Genomic DNA, 14,997 nt, shown 5'->3' on the forward strand with positions numbered 1-14,997 from the left:
CACTGCCAATTAAACCTCCCTTCCCATGTTCACTGCTCTTTTGTCAAAGCCTTTCCTTTGCAACCCATCTTTGTCATTCATTCTTCATTCTTACATCTTGACCCAAGGCAAACCCACTTGGAACTTTGTCCCATTTAGGATCACATAGCATTATGGTCCAGGAGTTGGACCCTGACCACCAGCAGCCACTGTTAGAAAGATGCTATGAAGATTCAGAGGATGGAGAGGACTGAGTTCCTGAACCAGTCATTGAAGCCATAGCCCACTAGAGACTGCCATGGAAAAACAGGAGAGATGTCTCTATCCCCTGCTTCCAAGGAGGCAGCTCTTTCCCAATTCTTGGACTTGAAGACTCCTCCTAAGAACCAAAAGGGAGGCACCCAAATCAGAAAGAATGCAAGAAGAGAAATAAGTTCTCAAAGGTGTGAATGATGAAAATGTCATACAGCCCAAAGTGTTTTGGAATAAGATTCAGGGGCAGTCTTGTGCATCCAAATGCTGAAAACAAGCTAAGCACATTTACAGAAATACTGCTGTTTCTCTTGCCTCATCAAGGAAACGGTCTGGAGGAGACACAGGTTTCCCATCATTGACTTAAAGGAAGCAGCTGCCTCTCTGCTTGACAGTAAGGTTGGTGTCTGGCCTAGTCTTCCATCCAGCCTCACAGGGAGCTGTCTGTGGTTCTGGCCATTTGCTGCTTTGACTAGCACTTTGCCACACCCAGCCAGAGCATCTTTGTGGGATGCAGGGTGGCATGGGAGCCAGATTTAGGCTGCGATCCTCAACTCCCTGACTAGGGAGTCAATCCTATTGTACGCTGGGTCCTCTTACTTCTGAGTAACAATGTTTAGGTTTACACTCTTAGGTGCTGTGCCACCACTCTGGTACTTGAACTACTTATGCTTGCATGGAGAGGCAAGCACACAGAGGCAATGAATACAACAACAATAGCAGCAGTATGTATAGATGGCTGAAAATGGCTGGTGCATAGATGTTGCCCTTACCTTGTTCAGGTCAGCTCTTTTCACCCCTTAGATTGAATACATGGAGAGTGGGGTCCCAAGTGTGTTGTCCCTGCTTCCAGCCTCCACATATTCAGTTGACTGTCTGCATCCCACTCTACATATGTAGCCCGCCCCCATCTGTCCACCCAAACAGAATTGGGAACCCTGCTTTTCCAGAGTTCCTGACTGTAAGGGCAGAGCTCTACGTGTCTATGTTCTATATACAGTCAGACATACAGAGGGCATGAGCAGGCACAACATAGGTGACCCCCCCCCCCCAGCAACACATTCAATGTAACACATGAAAAGGTCTATTGTACCCTAATAAGTTCTTAAAATTGCTATTGACTCAAGACCTCATCCAGCTTTAACTTGGCCTTGTATTTTGGTGACCACAATGGTATAATGTTACTGCTAGTATGTTACATCGCTTGAATGCAAAGTGCTAAAAATAAATATAATTGTCCTGAGTTGTGCTAATATTATTATTAAAATCTAATCACATTGGGTTGGATCCAGACTAAGTCATGTGTTAGTCCCAGTGAAATCCATGGTACAAGCTTGTAATTACTTGGATAAACTCTTCTGTCTTCAATTGGACTAACTTAGTCTGGATCCAACCCATAGGCCACAATCCAACATAGAGTGAAGCATGCTTTCAATGGGCTAGGCACACAACTATGACTTGAACTCAGCCTTAGTCATACATAGAATAGACCCACTGAAATCAATGTCACAAGTAACTTAAATCCCATTCATTTTAATAAGTCTACTCTACCCAAACCTTTGTGTTGGGTGGGAGTCATAATATGCATGCTACAGTGAATGCCCATAATTTGATTAATATTGACAGTCACGTGTGAATCCGGGACACATTGTGTGAATGTCTGAAAATTCAGATACAGAGATACAGAACAGTGAATGTTGTCAGTTGCCAAAATGTATACTGGCTAATGTGTGCAAAGTCAGGATGGGTGTGTGTGTGTGTGTATGTATACACACACACACACACACACACACACACAGTGTTCATCTGGGATTATCAGCATCAATGTGTGAATGTTGACATTCACCAAATTTTGGACATTTACAGTAACATATAAAAATAAGACTGTTGCTTAATTCTCTCCTACAGAAAGTGCCCTTAAGTATTTACTATGGATGGGAGCAGAAACATGAGAGGAGGGTAGCATAGACATCATTACAAGTTTCTGGTAAGACAAATTGCAAAGGAATGAACTAGTTGTTTGTAAAACAAACTCTCAGAACGGCTGTTCCTTTAAAGTTTTTAATGCTCCCACCCAGATTGCTAGACCTGGCTGAATGCCTAACCACTCTGCATTCAACTTGGACTAATACCGCATGAATAAAGGATCATGTTAAGATCCAGATGAAAGGTACCCTGATTTGCATTAGGACTAATTATTTATTTAAGAATTATTATCCTTTTAAAAAAAGAAAGAAAAGAAAAACAAAACCCCCTAGGAATGCATTTTCCAGTTCATATTTGTTTACAGATTCTTTATTCTCCAGCTTGCTGTTTCAGTGGTCTGTAAGGTAAGTTATCAATAGTAAAGAAATAGTTCATCTTAGCAAAATACATGCAAATGAGACTTAAGCAACAACAACAAAACCTAATAATGGTCAGGTTGTAAAAAGTATGTTGTTCAGAACGTATATATTTTGAAAAGAATGCATTAATTGTTTCAAGTTATTGGGTGGAGTTTAGAAATATAAGAAATATTTGAAGCTAACAAATGAAGAATATTGCTGAAACCTTTCATATGAATACTATCTTAAATGTATTTGTCTAATCTGCAAGAGATTCTCTGCAAGTTGTATCTTATACCCAGTTTCCTGGGTGTAAGTCCAAATGAACTCAATGGGACTAACTTTTACAAAGACATGTATAAGATTTCACTGTCAGTCACAGTATAATAAGCATGTTGAAGAAAGGTACTCATTTTGCAATCTAACCAATTATGTTTGTATCAAACAGAGGTTTGTAATTTTTAAATTATAGATTGGGTTATATTCTGCTATAATAATGGAAAACATAGTAATGGTCTTTCATTGCTGAACAGTTCTCTTTCTAAAACACGGAGTTATATAAATTAAATGAAGTGCATGTGAATTCTTAGAGACATGCTTGTGTCTGAAATGTAGGTTTGAAGCATGTTCACAAAGGCACCCCAGGTTTTGTATAATGGATGACTCAAAAGATTTTTTCAACAGAAATAGAATGGAGAGCTTTAGCTTTTCACTCATCCTTTGTATATCTGCCAGACTGAAGCCTAAGGACTGATTTTTAACATGAATGATGGTGAGATGACATTAATCCTCTTACAGCACAATCGGATGTATGTCTACACAGCAATAAGTCCCAATGAATTCAGTGGACCTAAGCGTTCATAGGATGGCGGACTTACACAATTATATTTATATTACCTGATGTTACACTATGTAAGACAGCTTTTTATCTCATTGTCTTGAGAAGGTGAAGCACTGTATATTTGATAATATTTCAAAAAGTGTGCTGAAAAGCATGGATATCTGATGTATAAACTGGAAGAGCAAACTTGATTCATTATTTTTATTTATTTAGAATAATTTCACTTCACCTTTCCACCACCTGTGCTTAAAGCATAAGACATTATCTTTTCATTGCCAAGTGAAGACATTTCTTTTCTACCAGGCAGGTTAGGTGTATATTATTTTGATTTTATTTCCCAAAGCCTTTTACACTGTTATTACCTTTTTAAAAAATGGTCTTATTGTGTGAGCTGCCCTGAGAACATTTTATTATAGGGAGGTGTATAAATATCATAAATAAATAAATGCAAAACAGACGTAAAAAAGAATCAAGCCAATAAGAACAGATAGAACAAGCTTAGAAAGAGCATTTTAGAAGATACGATAACCAGAACTTAGGCATTATTTTATTTTAGTAATCAAGCATTACATAATTCATTTTAAATTTAAAGACTGTCAGATTGTGTGACTCCATTACCAAAGATGCCCCATGCAAATGTGTGATATGTAGTCATGGGATGATTATTATGCAGGAGGCATTAATAACTATTTTTATTTTTTTCTATTAGCAGGAGCAGTAAGCAGCCATTTGATTTTGGATACCAGTCACTATGTGGAACAAACATTCTGTCTTTTGCCTTTTGGTTTTGGCTGTTGCTACGAACTGTGTAGTGTATGGACAAAACAGAAGAAAAGGACAAAGGCCAAGTTCTCTCACAAGAAAAGGCAATTTTCAGGGTAAAGCCATTTTCCTAGAATTTGCTATAGGCTGTTTAAAATACTTCAAAGCCTACTGGAATGATCTCCAAGGGGGAGTGACACATTTATATATAAGTATCTTTTGTATCTTTGGTAGCAATAAGTCCTGGATTCTATGGGGTAGCATGTTTTCCATCAATACTGGACTACAAGGGACATTATTATTCTCTTCTAAATATGCATCTCTTTGCACTTAAAGAGACTCGACAGACATTTTATGGGGAAAGTGCTACTGAAAAAAGTATAGAGCACAACCACATTTTCAAAATGGCTTGGAAGATATCCAGACCATTGGACAATCAGACATTTGTTTGTTTATTATATTTTTAATCCACCCAATAACAGATGTTCTCTGGTGGATTACAGAAGCTAAAAGAATACAATACAATACAACACAACACAACAAACAGCACAGGAATAAATGTAAAATATGTAAAAATAGTCATAAAATCTAGAAACGAAACTCCAACATTCCTGGGAGAAAAGAAAGATTTTCTCCTGGTGCCCAAAAGATAACAATATAGGCACCAGGTGAGCCTCCTTGGGGGGAGGGGGGAATCCATAAATGGGGTGCCACAACTGAGAAGGCTCTCTCTCTTGTAGCCACCTGCCTAACTTCCTTTGGCAGGGGCACCTGGATGAAGGCCTTCAAAGATGACCTAAGGGTCTGAGCAGGTTCATATGGGAGAATTAACTTTAGATACTCTGGCCTCAAGCCATTTGGGGCTTTAAAAGTCAACACCGACATTTTTAACTGGACTTGGACATGGACCAGAAGACAGTGTAGCTGATGAAACACTGGCATGACATGATCACACCAACCAGTCCCAGTCACTAGATTTGCAGCTCTGTTTTGATCTAACTGAAGTGTCTGTGCCAGAGTGCTGTTTATGTAGGGTTACAGTGAACTGCTGAGTTTCCTGTAAATTAGCATAAGCAAGGAATTTGAATAATCAAGGCTTGAAGAATGGAGGTTCTACTTGTTAAAATATTGTTTCTAAGCTTACCTGTCATCTAAATGCCATAACTATTGTCACAGTGGTGTCCTCCCACCGTAAGTGAACACCATTGGTGCACCATTGCTCGTCACCTAACATCCTCGAATCATAGGGCAATATCCAACTGTGTCATTCCGCAAACTCAAATAGTGCTAGTGGAGCTCCACTAAATCTTTCTGTTGCACAAGCAGTTGCACAATACATTGCATGATGGGTTGCACGAGACTTTTGCGCAACACACTGCACAGTGGGTTGAACAACACGTCACACAAGCATAATGCACAACCGCTTGTGCAACAGTGCTTGCGTAAATGTAACTTCAGCTGGATTCTTCTCTTGCGCTTGCTTCAGAACCTAGTTTCTGCTAGTGCAACACCATTTGCATTGACGGAATGACACATTTGGATACTGCCCATAGAATTATAAAGTTGAAACTGACACACAGCTCTTAGCAAAACTTCCAAATGGTAAGAGCTGTTCAGTGCTGAAAACTGACTTGGGAAGTAATGAGCTCTCCTTTGTTGGAGGCGTGTAAGCAGAGGCTGGACAGCAGGATGCTGTAGCTGCATCCTGCATTTTAAATCCTGCATTTAGCAGGGGGTTCGACTAGATTAACCTGCTACTCTCCAGATGTCTTGGACTACAACTTCCAGCAATCCTGACCATTGGACTTGCTGGCTGGGGATAATGGGAGTTGAAGTCCAAAACATCTGGAGGGCACCAGGTTGAGGAAGGCAGGACTAGATGAACTCCAATATCCCTTCCAACTCTAACATACTAGGATACTATGGGGAGAATATTGAGAAATTATAGTCTAATGACATTTTCCATGGAATGACTTAATGAACAGATTTCATTCATGCTCAGGATTAGACCATATCCTGAGAGCAGGAATATATTTTCTCCTAGACCAGGTTTGCTCATTATCTTGGCATCTTTAAAACAAAACAAAACACCTTCCTGCATAGTCCACTGTAGTCTGTGTTCAACAAGAGTGACTCTGCAACAGTGGAATGGAGGAGTTCTGCAAGCTATCTTGCAGGTAGCCTCTACTGTGAACTGGGCCCTCCATATGAAAGGCTGATTGTATGGAGGCCCAGTTCACATGATTCTTCCCCCTCAGAAAGCCAGGGAAGATCACATGAGCCAGGCCTGCCTGTAGGTGGGTGCTCATTTGGCTGGCAAGTTGTGTTCACACATGGGACTAGCTGCATGGTGAAAGAGAAAGGGTTTGTGCTGCTCCCTCACCATGCTGTTTCAGCACCACCCCTGGCTGAATGCATGAACTGGAGAATATCTACACTGCAGCCTATTGCTGCACAAACACACCTGAGATGTGCCCATGTTTACCTGTAAAAGGACTGAAAAATATGGGGGGAGGGGTATATACACACACATGCACACATACCCCTGTGCTGTGAATAGCTTTTTTGCCCCCTCTTCCTACCAATACCTGGAATCTGGCCCTGTTGGCATTAGCCCATAGACCACACTGGTTATTCAGTTGAGTTCTATAGATACTTCTGAATAAGTGTGTGATCCATTGGATTCAAAACTGGGTTGAACTGTGGGAGGAAGTACAGACAAGGAGGGGACAGGGACAATATTTCTGTATACCACTGTTATTTGCAAGAGGATGTGTGCTGTTGCTGCTCCCCAACCTATATAAAGTATGTCATATCATGCTCTACAGTTGTGCCTACTTATCAAGGACAATCCCTATGTTCTAGGACCTGTCCCAAGTAAATCCCTCCTCCTATTTTTGCCTTTCAGGGGATGGCTTGTTCAATTTTGTTAATGTGACTTGCTTGGTGGCCTTGCCATTGTTCAGGGCTCAGCTGCCTTCCCTCAGGCTCTAGTGGTTAAGTCTGTGAAGCATCTTGTCCCTAATGTACATATACATCAAAACACACACACATACACATGAACATTAAGGTACCATGTGGAGCACAGCCTGGCATTTCACTTGCAGGGCGGCTTGTTTTGAACCCTGATGACTGATTGGAGGACAACTGAGTCTAGTTTAGTTTGATTGGAAAGAACACATGTCTTAGCTTTTCAAGCAGAGCATGAGAGGCTATTGCAGTTTTCCGCAAGCTGGTGCACTCCAGACCACAACCCCATCATCCCAATAGTTGGGGATGGTGGGAGTTGTAGTCCAAAACATCCGGAGGGCACCAGGTTGGGGAAGCTTGAGCTCTTGCAATGTAAATGAAAACAGCATACTATTCATATCTGTGAAATGTTGTGAAATGTCTCTAATATGTCTTATTAGAGCTTTGCAACCCAATGTGAAATGGACAGTTCCAATCCTTAGTAAGTGAATATACCTCAGTCACCTTATTATGGATTAATGATAATAGGTTGAATCCAGGTCCCATTGATGTCAGTGGTCTACTCTGCGAATTGGATCAGATTTTCCCTTATCTAATCCCTTTCCTTATCTATTTCTATTGGATGTCACCCTATGTTTTTTCTCTGTCTCTCGTATGAATTACTTTGTTCAACTTTTGAATCATCTTTGCACTATCTTGTCCTTTACAGGTTCGGTCTGCTTCATTGATATCATCTTTGTCCTGGACAGTTCAGAAAGTGCCAAAGATGTACTGTTTGATAAGCAGAAAGAGTTTGTCACTCTCTTGAGTGACAAAGTATTCCTCATGAAGCCTGCCAGGGCCGACCGGTATGACTTCAGACTGGCCATCATGCAGTTCAGCAGTTCAGTCAAAATTGACTGTCCTTTCTCTAAGTGGAAAAGCCTGCAGAACTTTAAGGAGAAAGTCAATGAAATGGTCTACATTGGGCATGGCACCTTTTCCTATTATGCTATCTCCAATGCTACAGAGCTGTTGAAAAGCGAAGGCCGTAAAACAGGCGTCAAGGTGGCTTTGTTGATGACTGACGGCATTGACCATCCAAAGAGTCCTGATGTGCAGGACATATCTAGAGCTGCCAGAGCTCTTGGGATATCTTTCATTACTATTGGCCTTTCTAACATCGCTGATAAAACCAAACTACTTTCAATAACTGGTGCTCCACCTGGAAAGCCTGTTCTCATTCTGAATGACCCCAACCTTTCAGAGAAAATACGGAATCAGTTGGTAAGCAACATGTAAAAGTCTCTCTCTCTCTCTCTCTCTCTTTTTCTCTGTCAGTCTAAGCTCATAGATTTGTGTGTGTTTTGTGTGCAAAAAGTGGGGTTGGGGGAAGGGTTATCTTACAGTTATGTACTGAAAGTCACCTTATCCACAAAGTCTCAGAGTGCATAGTACAACCTTTATAGAAGTATAATATTAGGCCTCTTCTCACCTTCCCTCTAGGGTATTTTAGGGGATGGGGTTGCTCCTGGAAGGAGAAGGAATAATCCTCCCTTCCCCATCACTGTGCTTCCCCCTTCCCACCCCTGTACTGCAACCAGGCTTTTAAAAAGCCTGCATTGGTGCCAACTGATGCTTTTTAAAAGCTTGCTTGCCACCCCAGATCAGTCGCTGTCACCAGACCAGGAAGAGCCTGGGCATTTTAGGAGATGGGGTTGCTCCTGGAGGGAGAAGGAATAATCCTCCCTTCCCCAACACTGTGCTTCCCCCTCCCCACCCCTGTACTGCAACCAGGCTTTTAAAAAGTCTGCATTGATGCCAACTGATGCTTTTTAAAAGCCTGCTTGCCACCAGAGGGGGTGTCATGCCCTCACTGGGGGAATCCTCCTCAGAGGAAATGCTGGAGCTCCCAGAAACTGAGGGCACCCCAGATCAGTCGCTGTCACCAGACCAGGAAGAGCCTGGGCCCTCGGGCGAGATGGCTGGAGGTCTATCCCTGTCAGGTAGAGGAGACTCTGCCTCTGAGGCAGAGCCTGAGCAGCTGCCGGCCCCCTGGAGTGTCGGAGCCTCAAGAGACAGGCCAGTAGGGCCCCTGTGAGAAGGAGTGCTCACTTGAGAAGAAGGACACCTCAGGAGAAAGTGACTCCTCATGAATAGGGTTCTGACCAGAGAGCACTAGTGCACTTCACCTGAGCCATGGGTGGGGCTCAGCAGGCTCTGATGTAAAAGCCTTCAGTGTCTGACTGTCAGTGCTGGAAGTAACATCTTTACCAGCTTCTACTGCCTTGTATTGTTTTCCTGACTTCGCCTTGTAGTTGTGGCTCTCTTCACACCTTGGTGTTTTTTAGTGGGATCGTTCTTTAATCACTGGTTTTCATGGGAGTTTTAAACAATGATGCTGCTCTCCTGCTGTTATCTCACAACTTTCCTTCCCTCTTCCCATGTTATCGAAGAACAGGGAAAACCTAGCATTTTCTGTGCTTGAGATTGAAATCACCATTTCTCCCCTGTGTATTTCGCCTTAGAGTTTTGTCTTGCTTTGTGTGAGTGTGTGCTGGGGGTGTTGCTGGGTGGAGTTGAATAACTTTGTCATGACAACAAATCAGTGGGAGGGTGGGGGCAGGACACTGACCCTGCTTCCATTGACCATTTCTGTGTCTCTCCCATTCCACTCTGGGGTGGGTGGGCGCTTGAACTGTAAAGTGGTTAACCATCCCAAATGTTTCTCTGAGATCCCCTTGAACACAGCAGTGCTTACTTCTAAGTAAACTCATTGGCTGTAAAGCTTTCATTTCCTGGGAGTAAGTGCTTTTGAAATCTGTATGGCTTGCTTCTGAGTAGGTATGCATAAGAGTGCATTGTAAGTCTACTTAGAGTAGCAGTTTTAAGGTCTCCCATCCCCTTCAACACATTTACTTTGAACCTTCCCCTCCCATTGACTTCACTGACTGATTCTTCTCCCTTCTGCTCACCAGATTGATGGGCTTTTTTCCTCCCAAGGTGGATGGGGGAGTCTCCCTTCTCAGCCACGCAGGAGAAAGGCTTGACAGTGAGGATTTCAATGGGTATTAAAAGTGCCTTTTCTCCTCCCCTAAATAAATTCATCGTGCAGAGCTTGGAATGGTCATTTTTAATGGTTCCTTTTTGGATGTGGAATTGTTTTAGATAAGGCAGTAATGCTGAGGTGGTTTTCCATAGCACTCCCTCCCACCTAGCCAGCCACTATCTCTTTTCCTGGCCTTGGACTCCTGTTTGACTCTGGACTGCGTACTGTATCTGACTGTTTACCTTGGCCATTCTTCAGATCTATGTCTTGGGTTGCTCCCTCTTGCCTGATAAAACTGTGCTTTTGACCATTGCCTGCTGATGGACTTGCCTTGGGGTTGCCTTTTAGTTTAACCTGAGTGTGATCCGGCCATAGTAGGATGTGTGTGTGGGGGCGGCGGAGGTATTTTCAGGAGGGTGAAGCGTGTGTTGTGTTTGAATGTGTACAAGGAAGTGTGTGTGTGTGTGTGTGTATGGGCAATCATGTCAGAGGGGGGAGGCACACATGCCAGAAGTTGGGTAACTTGGCCCACTTTGGGATGTACCCCACCCCAATGTGCTTACCTGGAACCAAGTCTGCTCTTGGGCCAAAAGAGGTTCTCCACTCCTGCTCTAGGCAATGCTTGAACATATGCAGGGAACCCCAGAGGTATTTTATGGGGGGGGGGTGTATTATTATTAACATGTACATAATAGAGATGTACAAGATCACATTCAATAGTGTTGTGATGAGCTTATCGCAATCATGCATACATTTGAATGAAACAAAGAAATCTATAACTAGTGATTGATCAAATTAAAAATGATAGAACAGTTACAGAACATAAATCAGCCTTGTTTACGATAACAGTCTCTTTTTTATTTGCCTAAACATCTCTGAGGGGCCTAAGACCCCCAAGAATCAAAGTTAGATGATTGTGTAGTCCCTGCTTTTCCCTCAGTTCCAGGGACCCAGAGGATTGTGTTAACTGGCCCTCCTGATGTCTATATTTAGCAGAAGGTGAGAATGGGTTCCTGGTCATATGTCCAAAGCCTATGAGGTTACAGTTTTACATGAATAGAATGGAATTCTCACTTTCACTGAACACATGGGAGGCCTTAAGCAAGCCACTTTCTCTCAGCCCTGGCCTGTCTTTCTCCAGTATGCAGACGATAATTTACTGACTTACCTTACCAGGTTGTTGTAAGGATTGCTACTAGACAATACATATGAAGTACTTTGAATGCTTGAAAGTGCAATACAAATTTTAAGTATTGTTTTATGTCTGGCAACATGCTTAAAATAGGCCCACTTTTCTGAAGCTTGTGCAAGAAAAGTGAGCATGTTTGGTAAAGTTAAGTGTTTCACAAACCCATTTGGGAATGGGACACAAGCAGTGTGTACGTACACCAAGGACAAGAATGGCTTGGTGCAGGTTGTGACCAAACTATGGTTTGGCTGTTCCTAGGTTCACAGGTTTCCTTTTCCCCTCTTGCACTTCACTTCCCTCCCTTGCTTTCTGGGTTCCAGTATTCATAATGTCCAAATCAGGCAAACTGTGGTCACTGCAAGCTATAATTTCCCTCCAAACTAGGATTGGAAACCACTGTTTGAACTGGGTTACCATTTCTAGTCTGGAGATAAATTATGGTTTGCTGTATCCACAGTATGCTAATTTAGATGTAATGGCAAACTATAATGATCGAGAACCAGAAAATGAGTGAGGTTGTGCATACAGAGCTTAATGTGCCTACTGCTATATGCATAAATCATCTACTAGGGCAGGCTTCACTATATGGGCCTGCCTGGACCTTAAGATCATCCTCAGCCATCCTTTTCTGGGAGCCCCTACCAAAGGAAGTGAGGCAGATGGCTACCAGGAGGAGGGCCTTTTCTGCTGTGGCACCCAGGCTGTGGAATGAGCTCCCTAGTGAGGTTCGCCTGGCACCTACATTGTATTCCTCCTGGCGCCAGGTGAAGACCTTTTTATTTTCCCAGGCATTTTATCTTTCTAGTCTTTTATCTTTGCTGTTTTAAATTTGTATTTTAAATCTCTGCATTGCTGCTAGGTTTTATTCTGGTTGTATTGTTATATCATGGTTTTAATGCTTTTATATTTTATATTGTTTTACTGTGTGTTTTTTGGTTTTAATGTTTGTGATCCGCCCAGAGAGCTTCGGCTATTGGGTGGTATAGAAATGAATGAATGAATAAATGAATAAATACCTGGTGCCCTCAATATATTTGAAGTACAGCTCACTGAATTTCTGACCAGTGGCCATGCTGGCTGGGGATGGTGGGAGTTGTAGTTCTAAACATTGGGAGGGCACCAGATTAGAGAAGCTTGATCTAGCTCCTGGTGTTCTAGATAAGGTGGTTTCTCTGTCACCACAGGGCTATGCAAGAACCTGAGGGGAGAAGAGATTTGGCTTTCAAGATGTCCCCCCACCCTTTCAGCTTTTATTTACTATTATACTACATTGTTTTATGAATGCTTATTGCGTTAATATTTTTATATAAACCACTTTGTGCAGTTTGCCTGAAAATGGTATATAAATACCTTAAATACATTTGTTTTTAAAAAGCAAAATATGGTTAAATCTAACCCAGGGGTAAGCAATGTGGTGCTCAGGAGCACCAGTGCACCCCGGACACTTTCCTTGGCACATACCCAGGTACCCTACCCCTCCCATTTTTTTTTTTAAAAAGTAACACATTTTCTTACTGGTAGCTGGGATCACTTCAAAGCAAAGAGAGGGCCTCCCGCCATTGCCATCTTCATTTCCCATAAATGCCTGCAGGTTCAGAAACGTTCTTAGGAAATGAAGAGGACAGGTGGCTGCAGCACATTGCTTCCCTCTGCAGTATATCCTGCCTCCAAGAAAAAGAAGGGGGCGGGGAGAAAAAGGGATTCCTGTTACTTCTATCTGGTAAGCTGAGGAAAGCAGAGGGGGCAAGAAAGAGCAGCAGTAAGCCAACTGAAAGTGTGGGTTCAAAGGAGTTTAGTGTGTTGGGGCTCAGCCTTGTACTCAGTCTTTTGAACAAGTTACTTGTCCTCTGCCATGCCTCCCATGGCAGCAATTTTGTGGTGGTGCCCTGGACAGTTTCTCAAATTGCCAAATGTGACCATGGGCCCCAAAAAGTTGCTTACCTCTGATCTAACCAATCCATAAGTGAAATGGCATGTTAATTGAATGTATTTTTATTTCTTTTTATTTTCCAGGCAACCTTATTTGATGAGCGGGTAAGTTGAGCAGGTTTTGAGTGGACACAATGGAATTCCATTATGGTATAATGTTGTGCTGTTTCTAATATAACATTGTCCTACACAAATATATCCTCCTTGTAGGAAAAATAAAAGCATGCACTCCTAATTATATACCAAATCACATGATTTCCCACACATCAGTGCAAATATGGGATTCATCCCTTCCCTGGAAAAAGTCGTCTTGAGTCCTTTAAGAAGAGTAGTTCAACCAGAACCAGCACGGAAGTCTTTCCTGAAAATCCCAAGCAGAGGCAAGGTCTAAAGGGCAAGAGGTGTCTGTCTGAGCGCCTGGGACCACAAGAGCAGGTGCAGGGGTGGGAAAAGGGAACTGTTCTCAGAAGCAAGAGGGGCAGGCAGAGGATAAGAACAGAAGTCCCATGCTGGATTAGACCTACAGCCCTAGCCCATGGGTTCTGGGTGGCTTGTCAAGCACCCAAACAACCTACCCTCAACATGTTTGCAAGTAACAACAAGCTATGGCACCTGCCTGCTGTAGCTCGAATATTCAAAATGGCAGGCCTCTGGCAATGAGAAACCCTGCAGGGATATTATATTCCCCTATGGTGGCTTCTTGTTATGTGCAAACCCTCCCAGTGTCTCTGATACTGAAGGTAACAGAGCCATCATGACCAGCAACCATAGAGAGCCTTATCTTCTATGTTGGAGGGAAGAGAACAGAAAATATTTCATTGCATCAGGGAGTTAGGCCCCCTTCAGATGTGACAAAATCCATACACAGAAAGCAATTCTGGGTGAAACTACATGCTGGCCCAGTTCACATGAACCCAGGATGCCTAATTAGCCACAGTGGCTTGTTAACCATCCTGTGTGTCCTGCTTGCGTGCTGGCCGAATGTACGGAATTACTCTTGCCAGCATGGCTTGTTGTGACATCTGAACTCAGTGAGGGTGGTTAAGAAACCAGCCAGCAACCCTAAAACAGGCCATGGGTTCTATGTGGTTTGTTAACTACCCCACCCACCCACCATTGCTGGGTTCAGACGTTCCAACAGGCTGCACTAGTGAGCCTAATTATGTAAATATGGCCAGCATGCGATGGGCACATGCAGGGTGATGAACAAGCCATCATGGCTTATTAGCCACCCTGCGATCGTGCGAACCAGGTCGCTATGTTAAATGCATAGTATGTAGCTGATCCTTTCATGTAAGTGCATGGGGTCCCAATCCAGATTGGGGCCATATGCACAGGCAATGGGGTTTAGACCTTTCCATCCAACTGCTTTCCTCCCCTAAAGACACACCTGCCCCAGCACCTTGCAAAGAAAGAAAGAAAAAAAACTACTCGCTCCGATGGAGGTTTTTTTCTTTCTTTCACCTCCTACCTTACCATGACACCCCAAATCAGCTACCTCATTCTGCCTAACAGTAGAGTTGGCTCTGGCTGCCATTGTTATGGAACTGCAGTTACTCGTCACATGTGAAGCAGATCTTCCAAGCCAAGACAAATTCCATATGCATCAGGAATATAAAGCCAGCTGGTTAGAAGTTATTTTTGCTTCACCAGGGTGGCTTTTAAAATAAATACATTCCAGCATGTTCCTTAAAAAAAGTAATGTATTCATCCTTTTAATTTG

At 42.7% G+C, this 14,997-nt stretch overlaps 1 protein-coding gene across 1 annotated transcript in view; it reads left to right on the top strand.

Moving 5' to 3' along the window:
* The first annotated feature begins 2,358 nt into the window (after window positions 1-2,358).
* The window catches only part of COL28A1 (collagen type XXVIII alpha 1 chain), a 130,852-nt gene continuing 118,213 nt past the window's right edge, over window positions 2,359-14,997 (top strand). Inside the window, exons 1-4 of the mRNA XM_084858746.1 lie at window positions 2,359-2,561; window positions 4,106-4,274; window positions 7,838-8,394; window positions 13,359-13,379. Coding sequence (XP_084714872.1) covers window positions 4,148-4,274; window positions 7,838-8,394; window positions 13,359-13,379 — 705 coding nt within the window. The 5' untranslated portion in view covers window positions 2,359-2,561; window positions 4,106-4,147. The remainder of the gene's footprint in view (window positions 2,562-4,105; window positions 4,275-7,837; window positions 8,395-13,358; window positions 13,380-14,997) is intronic.

Source organism: Heloderma suspectum, chromosome 5 (genome assembly GCF_057233095.1).
Source record: "Heloderma suspectum isolate Gila_16-S chromosome 5, 16-S_ref, whole genome shotgun sequence".
NCBI classification, from domain to species: Eukaryota; Metazoa; Chordata; class Lepidosauria; order Squamata; family Helodermatidae; genus Heloderma; species Heloderma suspectum.